Below are 16,878 nucleotides of genomic sequence, written 5' to 3'. Positions count from 1 at the left end.
TCTCGTCAAAGAGAGGGTTTGAAATCCAAGGTGAAAGCTAGGATAACATTTTAAAATTCTCCCATAAGTGCATGTGTAACATGTGTGGCATTAGGTTACTAATTTAGTAGGCTACTAATCTAGTGGGCACGTGGCCCATTATGATATCCCAAAACAATCAGATTATCAACCGCATCACTAAAATTACTTCAATAGGATGATTCGCAATTGCATAGTCCAAACATTGTCCATGTAAATCAATGCTTAAAAATTGTTGGTTAGTCGCTCAGATGTGATCTTATACTTGTCGCCCATTCGAGACTTGGAATTTTTTCATTTTCTACTAAAATATATATTTCAACAGGCTTATCATAATCATTATGTCAAACATTACATATGTACATTAATTAGGAATATTAAAATTGATTTAGTGATTAAAGTCAAACTCCTGTAAGTATACAATGCATAGCTACTTTTGGATCACGAGAGATTTTGAATCCGGGGCCAAACACAACTGAATTCCAAATCCAGGGGATTTTTAATCTTTGGTATTTCATATTCACGATGCCAAATGAGGCCTTATGTGAAACCCACTCTACCCACCAAGTGTATCACCCCATGTTAGGCCTAGGGTACAAAATTCACAGGTGGTTCAAGTGAAAAACATGATTAGATATGGTATAAAAGATAAAAGTCACCCTCTCACCTATTTTACTTAATGTGTGCCCACTAAAATCATAAGTAAGGCTTGATTTTTGAGCACCATAGTTCATTTTAATGTGGCATCTAATGGTTGAAGTGGATTTATATAATCACTACGGTGAGGCATATAAATATAATGGTGGATGTCTCTATCCCAACCGATTCCATGTGGCTTGAAAATTACACATTTATTGGTTAGAGTAGATCTCACTTATATATCAGGGCAGCCCCTAAAAAATAAGGGCAGACGGACCCCTGAAAAAGCAAGGCTTCTAATGATACCTTAAAGCAAGGCTTCTAATGATACCTTAAAAAACAAAGGAATGACGCGCACCCTTTACTTCCTATAGAGACTACCTTGATTTGTACTTAAAATCCACTCCAACCATTAGATGGGTAAGTTGATGTTAGGGAAAATAAATTCAGGGTGATTTGTGATTTAGGTGGACCACATCAGGGGAACTGTTGAGAGAGATGTCCAACTTTGATTTTTATTAGACCCACCATGATGATAATATGAATTCCACTCCAACCACTAGATGCCATGCTAAAATTTAACATGGGAAAATCAAATATCAGTCCCATACGTTATTCAGGTGGGCTACACTAAGGGAAACAGTTTAGAAGGTAAGCATTCCTCCTTATACTGTTTCCAATTATGTAATCCACCTAAATCGTGGATGAGGCTGATTTTTGAGCCATACTCCTAACATGGGGTTACCCACCTGGTGATAGGGGTGGATTTCACATAAAAGTGACGGTGGGCTCCTGAGCAGCGGATCGCTTTGCTGGAATGGCATACCTTAAATTCTGTTAATAAAATAAAAATAAAAAATGCAACGGAAGTTGCCCCACTGATAATTACTTAAATTAATGTGGCAGCTGATTGAAAAGGTTTTTTTTGAAAAAGGCACCGGAATGTACACCCTATAATAAAAACAAATTACAGGTTGTTATCACCTTTTTAGCCTCCCGTTGGGGAGTCAACGTCAACTTAATTGCGCTTATGGCCGCCGGACTTGAGTTCTCTTCGACTGAGTTTGACTATCCTGACTGGAATGTAAGAAAGTAATTCGTCGCTACTCCCAACAAATCTCCCACGTTCGGCAATCTCAGCTACCGCTCTTGAATATTGACGGTTATTCTATCTCCCATTCTTAACCGTCCCTCTGTAGCCCAAAATTTCAAAGGTTAAGATTAACCCACTGAAGAGGTGATGTTTCGACCATAGATTATACCCTGTGGATGGGTCCCATTACTTTAACTAATGAAAGTGCGATCCTTCTTCATCCGACCATAAGGATGGATTGACAGGACAATCCCCCTTTCAGAGCTCCGAAAGATGGATCAGCGTTCGTTCCTATCCGATGAATCCTATCGCATCAAGGATATATTTGCAGGGACATGATCAGATTATTAGCACTGGAACGCACAACTGATTTGGGAAGGGCCGGCCTGAGTCACATGTCCTCGCCCAACTCATGTAGCCCAAGTCCAGCTGATGAGCTGACCTAGCCCATGAGGAAAAGGCCCCTTTCTTGATATTTGTCTCCCTTTAAGGCCTTTAGGAGGCGTCAAGACCAGGGAAGACCCATTGGTTATTGGGCTTAATGGCTGTCCCAGGGCTAACACACCATAGACCTCCAACCCTTGGCACCCAACCCTGTTGTAGCCCTATTAATCCTCGTTCAACTGGACTAATTTTGGGGCCAGTGAAATCCAAGGCGCACCAAATCAATGGTACAGATTAGCAGCCAGACCATGAATGATAAGATGCATAACCATAATTCAAAGCCTAGCCCATGAGCTAAGAAATCAGCAAGGTCATGTGGGGAATTTAGGCCCACCATTTAAATACAGGGCCCACCAATTACAGGCAAGGACAACTTGTGGGGACTTTAGGCTGTGAGCATATATGCAAGCCCAGTTACAAAAACAATAAAAAAAAAGGCTGGGCCAGCAAAGTCCATTTTCCAACTCTACTCATGAGAGAGAACAAAACGTTGCTATGGAAAATACCAGACTTCATCAAGGAAAGCTTGTAAACTAATCCAATACATGGAAATAATAATAATAATAATAATAATAATAATAATTTTTTAAAAAAAAATTATTGGCTTTGTAACTCAGATACTAAAATCAACCATACCGGTCTCACCAACAACAATAGGAAATTCTAAGGGCCATAGTTGGAAGCTGACCAAAAAGAAAAAAGAAAAATGTGGCACCAAGGGGTAAAATAAAATCACTGCAAGACAAAAGAAGCATGGCAAGAATGCAAAGAAAGAAACTTCTCCATTGTGAGCTGGGCAATTTCAAGCACTGTTTACTGCTGGGCGCACTGCACCCGTGGCGCCGCCGATGCTTCATCATCCTCGTCGTATGCTTCCTGCTTCTGCTGCTGTCTCCGCCTCGTCTCTTCCTCCATATTCACATCATGTAATGTCGTCTCCTCACAATCATCCAATTCCATTCCTGACAGGCGGTTGCCCTGTCTAGGTGGTAGGATCATTTCCAACGTACGACACTGATCAAGGGAAAGAACTCCTGAATCTGGGAAGTCCACATTGAAGTGGATGTACAGCTGTCCCTTCATGAAGGGCTTCTGATGGTGCGGCATCCCCTCGTCGTTGATTGCTTTGTATTGGCCTGGTTGAGAGACAGACAACAGCATGTGAGATATAGCTAGAAGATCGATCAGTGCCAGCATGCATGCAGCAATGACCATGATTGACGGACACGGTCTTCATTGTTACAACTGCAACTCCTTCAACTGGTGGGCGCCATTATGGAATCCACCATGCTCAAATATCCCCTGTCCAATAATCCTAGCCATATGGCTGGTGGCATGTCTATAGATAGTTTTAGCCAATGGTCTGAATCTAATGGGGACCAATCAAATGGTTCAGATGGGGCATATTTTTAGCCTACCTCCCCTCCATGACATGGCCCACCAGGTGAATAGTTTAGGTCACCAGAAGGTAGCCTCCGCATGCACCATACCAGGCTATGCTAAAAATCATTCCCATAATGATGCATGCAATCAGCCCACCATCACATGTCAGAGCAACAGGTTGTGCTTGCAGGTGATCAGATCAGATTGGTGGGCCCGATATGTGGTCCGATCAGACTGCCAACCCACACGCAAGCATTATGCACACGTTTGTACTGTTTATTCGTATGTATGTATTAGAGTTGGCACAAGTAGCTTCATAGATTCCTATTTTATTACAAAACAGTAAGTTTCCTTTCGTTTAAAAACTTGGTCAGTAAACTCAGCCTCCTTTCTTTGGTTGAAGTAGGAAAGCGGCCTGTAGATGCTTCCACTGATTGTAGTCTTTAAGATGATTGGCATTCAACCATTTTTCAGTTGCGCTATGCCCAGAAGGCTGTTGAAATTCTATTTTCACAGTCCATTATTTATTTTGTTTCCTGTAAGTAATCTTTTAGAGCTTGTCTGTTGCTCCTACCAGGTACAAAAAGGTTTCAAATCTCAGTTTTTTAAGCACTTCTCTTAATTTGGTAGAAGCAAAAAGAGTGAAATCAATTGTTCCACAATCACATACCAGGCTTGATGACTTCGCCCGGATTTGATTTGATGAGCAGCTGTCTCCCATCGAGATGAGTCAAGGTGAACCGGAATCCGCAAAGAGCCTCCGTCAAGCTGAGTGTGTGTTCTACATAGAGATCGTCAAACTTCCGTTTGAACTTGGGATGCTCCTTCAGTTGCAACACGAAAACAATGTCACCGGTTACTGTATCAGGCTGCAAATGGAACAGACGGTGGTGATCAGATCATTATCAATCGAAGTGGTCAGATTTTTGATGCACATGGAAAAAATGACGCAAAACTGATAGTGGTTCCACAAGAGTTGGTGCTGGCTAAAGGAGAAACATAACCAGAGGGGAGAACAACAATTTTCACACCTGGCTCAATGCTCTCAAATTGGACTCATTGCATAATGGTCCATGATCCAGGCCACTAATCAGATGGGTCCAGCCATGGATGGATCACTATCCATAGATCATGCAGATTGGAAGACCCTACCCCTTGATCAAATTGGACCCTTTTTTTCTGATCAATGCTAAATGTTGCCAAAATTATTTTGAACCACATTAGCAGGTCACCTATCAGATAGGATCACATGGAAGAGCTAATATTCTGTTATGGTCAATCCACATAGGGGTCCACATAATTAGCAGTTCAAATTTGGACCATTGCACCACTATTCTAATTTTTGCAGCTAAGCTCACTGAATAGATAAACTAGTAGTTTGATGGCTTAAAAAGGAAGGAAAAACAATAAAACATAAGAGACCCAACAGTGACAATTGAAACTCAAGAAAAAAAAAATAGTAATCTTGCTTACAGCTTCATCAGCTTCACCCTGAAATGTGATTTTCTGACCATGGCGCATCCCTTTCTCAACATGCACCTCCAGCACTTTCTTCTCCTGAGTGACTTTGTTCCCTTTGCAGTGAGTGCATTTATCCTTCTCACTAATAACCTCGCCTGCATCAAAGGAATGGATGTAAGAGAAAAGGGCAACAAGCAACAATGAAGACCAAGAGCTACATGGAACCCAATATTCATTCCACACCTGAGCCTCTGCACTCGCTACAAACTTGTTGCATCTGTTGGATCATGCCTGGTCCGATCTGTCGAATCGAGATCTTTGTCCCTGTACCTTGGCAGCTGTGACATCTCGCTGATGCTCCACTGTTCGAGCCTTTCCTGAAATGATGCACAACTTGGATTAGCAAAGAGAAGACTAAAGCCTGCAGATCATGAGCAAATTTAAGAAACATCTCAACATTGACCCCTGACCAAAAGATCATGTATCATCATATGGCAACGCATGATCAGCCATTCCAACATAATGCCCTCAAAACAGAGCAACTATAGAATAACCCACATACACCTTACAAGCAGCTAAAAGTGCCAACATGGAATGTCTGCAGAACACCCTAGCCACATGTGGGGTCTTACATGATTTGGCAAAAACATCAGGCCGGTCTAGCCATATATGGTGGGGTCTTAGATGATTTAGTGAAAAAATTAGGCTTGTAAACAAACATGCATGCTACATATGTTCAAAAGCAGTGAATGGTCCAAAAAGACTCATGAATTTTTTCTGGACCATCCATTATTTTTGTAAATGTCAGCTGTGCCCAGTTGTTGACTGTTCTGGTTGTCGTCTGGATCATTCATATGATGTGTCAACCTGATACACAGTTTGGATTTGCTACACATATGCCAGGTCAGCACATGTGGGGCTAAGCAAAACTCCTCACAAAGCACGGTCATGTACTCAAGGGGTCAGTTATGATGGCGTGGAACGAGAAGATTTAACAAAACATGTTTTCCTTTTTCTAATTAGATATCTTCAATGGATTATTGAATAAGATGTTTAACTCCAAATAATTTCTTAAAATTTGTGATTTTAGAATATTTAGAGAACTGCCCGAGAAGTCTCACTAAACCAAGATAGCGGCACCACTGATGAAGTAGCATGCCAGCAAGTGAAGTCGTGATGGAACCAAAACCAACAGCTGAGAAGTCCATCATAGCTCCAACATACAGGAACTTTTTTGCAGAACTGCAAATGGCATCAAACACTACCTCCAACAGACAAAGCACTGCCAGCCCAGCAACCATTTTGACATACTGGAACTTTTTTGGAGAAGTGCAAATAACATCAAACACTGCTTCTGACAGACAAAGCACTACCAGCCCAGCAACCATTTCAAAGCCAATCCACCACAAGTCCATCCAACAGCCAACATCATGGATGGGATATACACCAAAAATCCCATATTGGAAGCTCCTAGCTATATTTTATTTGCCATTTTTGGGTTGAAAGTAAACCATCACTGTATTTTCTTTCTTAACGGTCTATTTGCCAGCCACCTATTGACTTGTTATGCTTTTTCCATCTGGGAGTTCTTTGTTACGGTAGGGCTCGTAGCTCAGCAGATCACTAAGCCATGAGTCCTGAAAGCCCAAGCATTGTATAATGCCTTCCCAAGAAACATGCATACAGTGCTTGTTTTATACTCCACAGTTGTTCAAGATATTAAAATTCATAATTTCAGCAATAGTGTAACTGAACTTTCATAACAAGGGAGTAGGCTGAGTATGATTCAAATCATGTAAAAAGATTTCGAGTAATTATGCTGTCATTGGAAAAAGAATGAAACTTAACTTTCATCAACATCATCTAACTTCATCCCAACTAATTGGGTCAGCTACACAAATCCTGTTCTGCCCTTTCACTCTAAAAAGGAACATATCCTCAGTTAAAACCATAGATTATCATATCAAGTCTTTTCTTATTACCTCCAACCAATGTCCTTTTTGGCCTTCCCCTTGCCTTTTAGAATCAACTTGAATTGACTCACTAGTCACTCCTAACTGATGTAGTTATTGGTCTCTGTTGCTCATGGCCAAACCATCTATGTTCCCTCATCTTATAACCTATTGATGCTACTCCTAAGTTCCCTCAAATGCATTCGTTTCTAACACTAACCTTCCTTGTCTTTCAATTCATCCATCTCAACATCCATATTTCAGCTATACTCATCCTATCAACATGTTGTTCTTTGACTGCCCAACAACCTATCATATGAAGCATGGCTGGTCCCTCTCCCTAAATGTCTCCATCAGCTGTCTGAGTAGGAAGATAGCCTTGTTAACACACAAGGATGTGGGTCACGTAGCTAGTGGATGTGGATGTGGGCAATCCCACTATATAGCCCAACTAGCTTCTTTCTCTTTCATATTTAGTGTTTATATTACATTAGGACGTTTGGAATATAAACATTAATGAGGGTATTTTTGTACTTTTTGGTTTTTATTATTAATATAAAGGAGAAGGGTGGGGATGTCGAAACACTAACCCTTTTTCCTCTCCTCTTCCAACTTTCTCTTCTCCTCTCTTTAATCTATGATTATGCGTAGTATCAAGCATCCTTGTTACTGATCGAATCGATCTTTCTCCCTTCTATCCTATATTTCTTTTTGGTCTCACTCATCCCTCATGTTGAAAATCTTTTAAGATACCTAAGGTTAGTTTTCCTTTATATTGTGGCAGGCTTTTGTAATGGTCTGTGCGAAAGGGGATGAAGTGTTCATGATCATCACCTCTCCTATGTGGGACGCGTGGACATGTGGGCCGATTGCCATTGTTGGATGCTGTGTTCGTGATCATTGACCCTCATGATTGGTTGGAAGGTGTGAACGTGTAGGCTGGTTATTCTCTTCAAGTGTGGTGTGCATACCATGTGAAGCGTACAAGTTCGGTGTTCGTTAGTCACGAAAGGTCAGTCCCTGTCTGTATAAGCTAATCAAATCTATGGTCTTGCTTCTTTATTATTATAACAATGACGATAATTTATCTTTGTGCACTAAGCAGTGCCACTGCTCACCTATTGAGGTGTTGAATAAAAAGAAGAAGAAACCTTGTTTGCATGAGAACGCCATATCATATAGAGTCATAGAGAAGGATTTCCTGCTGCGCTGCGGGAAATCCATACCAACTTAGCTGCCCAGTGCTGCTGTAGGCAACTGGTAATCCCATACCTTTCTTGGTCGGACCAACCCAACCAGCGATTTTTAACAAGTCTTTCTGAATTTTGAGAGCAAGAAACAGAACAAAAGGGATGAAATTCAAAGTGTTTGTTACGATTATGCCCAATAGCCCACTTGAGCAATTTGCCATTCTCCCGTTGATTCCTATGAATATTGGAAAAATGTATTTCTCATTGTTGTAGATGGAAAAGAAAAATTATTCGAGAACTAAATTCATAAATCCATTTGAGTTTTTAAGGGTTCAAGTAACCTACATTAAATTAAATTAGAATGAACTATTTTCAGTGGTCCGCATACAAGTGTTTTAATTGCCAAGGGCAAATTAAATACTTGACCACTTAAAAGCCTAGTGAGAGTGCCAGTACGTATAATCAATGGATTTAGGAGAATGCTTAAGTTATGATGTGGTTGTGGAATAGTATGGAATCTTCAATTAGTGCGCATGTAATGTTTTTGGATACTGTAAAAGAAGTATGGGATGCATTACAAGAGATGTATTCATTCGATAACTCTTACATGTATCAGTTATTTGAGGAAATATTTGAGCTTTAATAAGGAGATAAATCACTTGTTGAATATTATTCAAAACTTAAAGGAATGTGAGAAGAGTTGAATATGAATCAACCCCTTACCACTGATTTGGAAAAGCAATGCCAACAATAAGAGGAGTTCCGTGTGGCAAAGTTGTTATCTGGCTTATAACGTAAATATAAACCTCTTTGTATATAGATTTTAGGCAGCAAGAACGTGCCATCTCTAAGTAAAGTGTACACTCACCTTTAACGTGTATCTTTTGGCCCCACAAGTAGAGCCGATGACAACTCTGCTTTAACATCCTTTACTGGTCAAGGCTGAAGTGGTAGACATGGTAGCAAAGAAAATCAAGGTGGTTGTGGTGAAGCAAGAGGAGGTCATGGGCCTAGAAAGGGTACCCATTGTAGGCTTATGAATCATTGTGTTGAAAAATGTTGGGATCTTATGGAAAAGCAGCATAGGCTAATCAGACATCTTATTAAAGAGATGGTAGGTCTCATCTGGCTAATTCTATGTCTACAACTCAACGACCATATATAAGGTATGCTAATGGTTGGTAGTCGTTGCATAACTATAACGATGGCAATTGTCACACGTTACAAGGTCATAATAACCACAATGGCCGTTATGGAAAATAAAAAATAAAAAATGACCCATAACAGTTGTTATGACCCCCGCAATGATCGGTTATGAGGCTAATACAGTTTTTTCCTCAAAGAAAAAAATAAGACCATAATAGAATACAATGGTCACGTATGTCTAAAAAGACAGCTACACTTACTCAAGAAGAGTATTCCAAGTTACTGAAAAATCTACAAAATCAGGATCCAAATTTCCTGCTCCATGGGTCATGGACTTTGGAGCAGCTGATTATATGACAGGTGAGGTGAGTGTAGTGCCTTTTTCTTTATTAATATAGTGTTAATGGGTTTATATGTCACTTTGGCAGATGATACCTAGTCCAAAGTACGTGGAATGAGTATTGTTCATCTAAGTTCTTCCCTTTCATTATCATTTGTTCTTTATGTTCCTAAATTCCATTTAAGTCTTTTGTTTGTTAGCAAGCTAACCGAATCTCTTAAGTGCTTTGTGACTTTCAGCACAAAAGAACATTTCTCCATATTAATGGCACCGTTGTCTTGGTCATCCATCCTTAAAAATTATCAAATGCATTATTCCTTCTCTGTTGTCTATGTCAGTTCTATAGTATGAAGTGTGTGAGTTGAGTAAACATCATTGTATTAGTTTTCCACCATGTGCGGAAAAGTGTAGTTAAGTTCCTCTTTCTTTAGTCTATTTAGATATTTGGGAACCTGTTAAAATTTCTAATAGACCAAGGTATAAGTGTTTTGTTCAAGCTATTCCGTATCGGTAACGGTGGCCGTAACGGTTACCACCATTACCGATACGGGTATCAACCATAATAGCCGATACGGGGGGCATAACGACCGTTACGACTCCCGTAACCGTTGAAAATTTTCTTTTGCCCAAAAATATCTGAAAAAATATCTAGAAAATCAAGAATAATATAAATATTTCAAATATGTATTCATTTTTTGTTTTGAACATGTTTATGGTAGTGTAACGGTCCACTCTTTGGTGAAAGTGTTGTATCGGGCTGTCTAGTGAATTGCTTAATATGATTGTCTCTAATGTTTACACATCACAATCAAGCATTAGAACTAGAAATATATATATATATATATATATATTTTAAAAGCATAAATACTGCATTTTCAATTTTTTGAAAAAAAGGCCCTCGGAGAATCTATTCACTCAAATCACTTCAATCCACAATTTTAATCTTGAAAGCTATAGTAAATGTGGTCAAAATCTGTTATAAAATGATACAGGAGAGTTTTTGGAATGAGAAAAGTGAAAAAAGAGGAGAAAAATGAATTTAAATAGAAAAAAAAAAAAAAAGTGAACGGTTTTCAACAGTCACAGGAGTAACGGTCGTTATGCCCTATAACGGCCTTTACGGCCACCGTAACGACTGATATGGTCTCAAAAAACTAACTACCCCTTTTCACCCCCGTATCGCGTAACGGTCATGGCTGTTACCTATACATATCGGCCTTTACGGGCATATTGTAATGGATACGGAACACCTTGGTTTTGTTACATTGTTGATGATTTTTCATGAACGACTTGGATTTATTTAATGAAAAACAGATTTGAGTTATTTTCTATTTTAAAACTTCTTCCATGGAAATAGAAAACCAATTAAATTTAGAAGTGTGCGTGTTTCATTCCGATAATGTCAAGGAATATGTCCTAATCCTTTAATCAATATTTTTCTGAAAGAGATGGACGGGACGGGACGTGCAACACTATCTTTCTCATCTCTTTTCTCTTCTTCTCTCCTTAATCTATAATTCTAATTCTAGGTTAACCTTCCTGGCATAAATCTAAATTGATTTTCTCATACATTCGTGCCATGCCTTAATCTTTCCTTGATCACTCTCTCCCAAAGTTTCATTTCATAGTGTTTTCAACTTTTCCCTTCTGATCAATCACATTTCTTTTCCTTGATATCATTTTTCTATATGCTCTAACTCTCAAAATAATTATAATAATAACTAAATAAAAACAAAACACAACTAGAGTAATTAGAATACAAAGAATTATTAAGCATGTTGCCTATAAGAGAAGTCAAAGTTTCATAAGATGACCAGTTAATAATAATGAAGCAGCTTAGATTATTAAACAGTGGGAACAAAAGTCAAAGTCAAAGTTTCATACCAAGAAATTTCATGATATTTGGTGCAAGTGAATGCACCTTAACAATAAAGATAAATAAAATTTTAAAAATGAAGTAGCTTATATTAGTAAACAATGAGAATAGAAGTCATAGTTTATGTAAACAATTGATAGATGGATGGGAAGGGTACCCTTTGCATTTTGCACATAGCACATTCTTAGATAGTGACAGCTTCTTTGAAGTTCCATTGTACAAGTCCTCCAGAGAAACCTTCAGATTGTGAACTACATCATCACCTTGTCTCTGCCTTCGTCCTCTTGAACTGCCACCTAGAACATTACAATCATGAAAAATGATAATAATAAATATCCATTTAAATGGAAAGAGAAGGTACCCAAACAAATCATTAAGGCATAGAAAGAAAGAAGAGAACAAAATCTCTCACCACCAAAGGCACCTCCACCAAAGAAAGATTCAAATATATCAAAAGGGTTGTGAGAACCACCACCACCTCCCATTCCCTCTTTAAGTGCATCTTCTCCATATTGGTCATAGATTTCTCTTTTCTCTGGATCACTAAGAACTTCATAAGCCTGAGCTAACTCCTTGAACTGATACGAAAACCAAAACCACAACATAAGATGGTAAATAATGACTTGTGAAGACAGTCATCACCATTAGCTAGCAGAGTGGCACTTTGCATGTGCATGTGTCTGCAAATGTAAGCAAATGTGAGTAGCAACAGACCCCTTCAGATATACCAATGCATGAGAGCCAAAGTAATTTTATATATATATATATAAAATAAATAACAAAAAAAAAAAAAAAAAAACACCAGTAATAATCAGGGACTAAAGCAACCAAATGAATGGTGGTAAACCAGAAAAAGGCTAACCTTCTCAGGGTCTCCGCCTTTATCTGGATGATTCTTTATGGCAGCTTTTCTATATGCTTTTTTCAGCTCATCTTGACTTGCACCTTTCGAGACACCAAGAGTCTCATAGTACCTGGTGTTGTCACTCTTCTTCGGAGCACGTCCAAACATGATTTATGAACCTCAAAAGCAGCAGCTTATTTATGCACTACTAAAACTGATACCGCTTACTGTTTCTCTCATTTGCCTGAAAACCTGATTTAAGATATTTGGAAATAAGTAAATAGATAAATAGTGCAATGCATAAATGAGGCTGTGTTTGGAGGTTCATTTGAATTGCATTGCAAAAATTAAACTCAAAAAAGGGTAAATCACGCAACAGAACTAGCCCCACTAACTCAAAACGAGACTCAAGCCCCCAAATTTCAACTATGACCATACCAACTCCAACTTGAAATGTACAAAATTCTAATTAGGGGTTGGGCAGTCATTAGGGATAACAATGGTGCCACCTCCACTTTGGTTGCTTTCTATTTGATGAATTGAATGAATTGCTCAGTTCAACCAAGCATCCAAACACACCCTTAGAGCAAGAAATAAATTAAAATTATGAAATTGGCAGCCAGGGACAATGAAAAGCCCATTTGCAATGTTTGGACTCCAAGAACAAAATGACACTACAGGTTTCTTGTCAGTCCATAAAACCATATTTTCAGTAACAGAGGTGGCAGACAACTTCTAAGAACTCCAATTCAACAATAACATGCACCCATATTGGCCCCTATCAAAATTCAGGCATTTCTTTAGGGGCTGTTTGATTCGATGTAATTACTTATAATTTAATGTAAATAAGTAATAATTATTTTCTTTGTTATTTCCTTTGGAAATATTTGACATGTACGGTGTCTCAAAGGTTTCACTCGATTTGCGCCACGTCTGTAGCATGCCAAGAGTGCAAGACTCTGTGGACTCCACCATGATATATGGGTTTTATCCACACCACCCAATCATTTGCTAGATCATTTTAGGACATGAACCCAAAAATGGGACAGATCCAAAGGTCAAGTGGACCACACCAAAGGAAGAAGTGGGAATAATTACGTCAACCATTGAACCCACTGTTTTCTGTGGTGTGGTCCACTTGAGCTTTGGACCTGGCCCACAGAGTTTCGCTTTTACAAGGTTAAGGTTTGCCCAAAATTGGAGGTGAAATTCCACCTACATTTCGAATAGCTGTCATTTCTCATTATTATGCTTCTACCTTCCTTTACCAATATTTACAGCAAACCAAACATGCCTGTTAAAGAAAGTGAAACCAATGAATAAAAGAATAAATGAGTAAAAACAGCTACATCCAAAGAACTCTCTTGCTCGAATTGCAAACTTGAATTCAAACGAGAATTTAATAGAATGCAGACATTTCAACAAGGTCAAATTTAAAGAGGAGATACACAATGGTGGCTAAACAAGACGGAGCTTCTTGTTCCTCTTATAAAAATACATGATCCGTGACTTTCATCAGGTGGCCCACCATGAATTGCAGAAACTTTACTCATACAAGTGTGTTTTCCCCCAACTGAATATGGATGGTTGGATAAGCCATCCATTCTCAGGCAGCCAATTGGACACTAAAAACGTCCAGTGGAGGAATCTTTCGCACAATGCCAGTCCATAATTCTCCCAACAACATTCACGGCATAGATCACCAATGGTGGGCCTCACCTGGACAGTCGCCTAGCCCAACAAAATTTTTCTATATATAAATTTAAAAAAAAAATCACCAAGTATCATATGATTGTGCATATTCAAAACAAACACAGAAAATAAGTGACAGATTCTCTCCCCGGAAGGATTCTAAGAACTCCCATTCAAAATCCGGGCACACCCAGATCCCGAAATTCCATCTTGAAACTGAAATCCAAGAAAGATTCCAAACTATCAAACATCATAACCGGATTCTCTGAGCCCAAACAACCTCAACTACAATAAAAAAGATACCAGATAGATTCCAACAACTCCAAAATTCGAAAAATTAAGAAACAAACCTGATCAGGAAATCTTTCAAGAATGCGAAAACCCATCAAAAAACAAAAAAGAATCCAATTAATTCAATAAAAAAAATTACAAAAGCAACAACTCCAGATCGAAAAAATACGTTCCTGATTGAATCAGATGACTTTTCTAAAGCAACAAAAGCAAAACAACCACAAAGCGAGATTGATTCAACAACCCAACGAAATCATGAAAGCTATTCTCAGAGACTGTAAGAGATGATCGAAGAGAGGAGAAGGAAAATGAAATGAAGGAGAAGAGAGAACCGACGTGGGTTTGTGCAGATGGGAAGGAAACAGGTCGAATTCGCAGATGACAAGAAAGAGCTCTCTCTTCTTTCTCGCTTTATAAGACTCCTTTTTTGACGGCCACCTGACAGAGTATTTATAGGATCCTCGACTGGAGGATATGTCGTCGGCTTTTTTTTTGTTTCTACGAGTGGGGCCCACTTATTCAGTGGTCCAGTGTCGTTCTGTTGGACCTGGACTCGGATTCGGTAATGATCCTTCACTACCGACGTCCGTACTGGTCGGTTCTGAAAAATTCGGGCCCGACATTGATCCATATGATTTATCCGCACAGTCCATCCGTCTCGGCATCTCATTTCAGGGCATAAAGGTCAACAGCTGAGGCAGATCTAAATAGGAGGTGCACCACACCAAAGGAAATAGTGGTGATTGAACCCACACCGTTAAAAACTTCCGTTTTGTATCAAGTTCATACGTGTGTCTTCAAAGGTCTGCATGACTAGTAATAAGGTTAAAGGGTAAGCAAACGTTGCAGTGAATCTTATAAAGTTTTTACTGGTAGACTGTTAAGTCAAGATTATTTCATGTAGTGTGGTCCAGGCGACATTTCGATTGTCATTTTTTAAGGTTATAACTAAAATGAGCTCGGAAAATGGATGAGTGAGATGATAAAACACAAAGGCCATGGTGGGGTCACAGGGCCTTTCCAACGGGTAACAATATTGGTGTTGTGTGCTATACATTGGGTAACGTCCTTCTGTTAGACCTGGATGAAGATTAGATGTTATGGAATTGCATTTGGTCTAATGCAAACACGGTCTGGACATTTAAGTTGTAGATGTGTACAAGCGACTCGCATCAGCTGTGAAATATGGTTTGGAGGCTACAATTCAACTGTATTTCTCAAAGGGGATTTTTGAAATGTTGGGTGTAGATTACAGTTCAATTGCATTTCTCAAGAAATTTTTTTATCCCAAAAGTAATATTGGACAATACATACAATCATTATGCAATAATAATGTTAAATCTATCCACTGCATATAACTGTTTCTCCACTTTCATTTTAATAGCCACATATGAGACCGACACAATTGTCTAATAGATTATATTATGCAGCCATAAAAATTCAGTAAACGGATGAGTTGCAGGAGCTCATGGTAACTTCCCGTAAAAAGAAGCTTAGGTGAGCCCACCAAGATGTTTGTGATATATTTAGACCCAAAAATCAAGCGACCGCACAATACAAAAAGTAGGTAGGAAAATGTTTACAATTGAAAATTTTCTTAGGATATTCTTCCCGAGATGAACCGAAAACACAAAAATATTGGAAGCAGATTAGTTGGTGTACTTCACACCAGCTATATATCTGGTGTAGATACGTGTTGTGCGAAGACGAGTGCCGCTCCTCGAGCTCCAAGTTGTACGAATGGTTCAAAGGAGATCAAAGTTATGTGGGGCCACACAATGATATATTTATTATATCCACACCGTTTATCTATTTTTCAATATTATTTTAGAGCATCAGCCAAAAAAATGAATCATATCCAAAGCTCAAATGGACCACACCAAAAATAACAGCAGGATACTGATTTTAGTTGTTAAAAAATTCTTAGGGCCCACCATTACGTTTATTTTTCATATAATCTATTCATAAGGTCACAAATACTTGGATTAAGAGGAAAAACAAATTCCATATTGATTCGAAACTTCTGTGACCCCCAAAAGGTTTCAATGGTAGACGTCCAATCCTCCATTGCTTTTTGCAGTGTGGTCCACTTATCTTTAGATCTCTTTTATTTCCCGGCTTAAGCCTTAAGACGAGCTTGCAAAATAGATGGACAGTTTGAATATAACACATACCGTGTAATGTGACCCACGGAACTTGTTGGCATCAACACGTCATCTATATAGGTAGTGTGTGGTACACCAGCCAATCCGCTTCCAAAAATATTAGCCCCATCCCCATCCGGAACTTTTGTGGCCCCATGAATGCTTCAACGATGGACAATCAATCTTCATTGTCCGTATCAAGTTGCCCACTTGAATTTTGGATCTACATCATTTTTTAGAAAAACAAATGAATTGGGTGGGTATCTCACAAACATCACAATGGTGCTCACCTATCTTCTTGGTAAAGGCTTTCACACATAATCTACCTCCTTCAACATCAATGCCAAGCCTACAAGCACGGGTGC

The 16,878-nt window shown here is 38.9% G+C and overlaps 1 protein-coding gene across 3 annotated transcripts; it reads right to left on the bottom strand.

The window, feature by feature from the left end:
• Positions 1–2,776: 2,776 nt before the first annotated feature.
• Positions 2,777–14,832, bottom strand: LOC131232802 (dnaJ protein homolog 2-like). 3 transcript variants are annotated; one of them, XM_058229287.1, is made up of 8 exons: positions 14,702–14,832; positions 12,405–12,638; positions 11,955–12,120; positions 11,700–11,838; positions 5,282–5,415; positions 5,051–5,193; positions 4,248–4,446; positions 2,777–3,330 (listed from the first exon to the last, which is right to left on the bottom strand). In XM_058229287.1, the coding sequence occupies exons 2-8, from the start codon at positions 12,552–12,554 to the stop codon at positions 3,008–3,010; spliced, it is 1,254 nt and encodes a 417-aa protein (XP_058085270.1). In that variant the 5' UTR covers positions 12,555–12,638; positions 14,702–14,832; the 3' UTR covers positions 2,777–3,007. The 3 variants fall into 3 exon arrangements, with proteins under 3 accessions (XP_058085270.1, XP_058085272.1, XP_058085269.1); XM_058229289.1 differs by having other exon boundaries at positions 14,706–14,816; XM_058229286.1 differs by lacking the exon at positions 14,702–14,832 and having other exon boundaries at positions 12,405–13,485.
• Between the last annotated feature and the right edge of the window lie 2,046 nt (positions 14,833–16,878).

Source organism: Magnolia sinica, chromosome 18 (genome assembly GCF_029962835.1).
Source record: "Magnolia sinica isolate HGM2019 chromosome 18, MsV1, whole genome shotgun sequence".
NCBI classification, from domain to species: Eukaryota; Viridiplantae; Streptophyta; class Magnoliopsida; order Magnoliales; family Magnoliaceae; genus Magnolia; species Magnolia sinica.
This window is presented reverse-complemented; position numbering and strand designations above follow the sequence as displayed.

Bases quoted from the DNA above. Each gene is read 5' to 3' on its own strand.
- LOC131232802 (XM_058229287.1), bottom strand. From the start codon at position 12,554: ATGTTTGGACGTGCTCCGAAGAAGAGTGACAACACCAGGTACTATGAG. The intron at 12,121-12,404 runs GTTAGCCTTTTT...TTTTCGTATCAG, and splicing joins AAGGCGGAGACCCTGAGAAG to TTCAAGGAGTTAGCTCAGGC. The intron at 11,839-11,954 runs GTGAGAGATTTT...GTAATGTTCTAG, and splicing joins TGGTGGAGGTGCCTTTGGTG to GTGGCAGTTCAAGAGGACGA.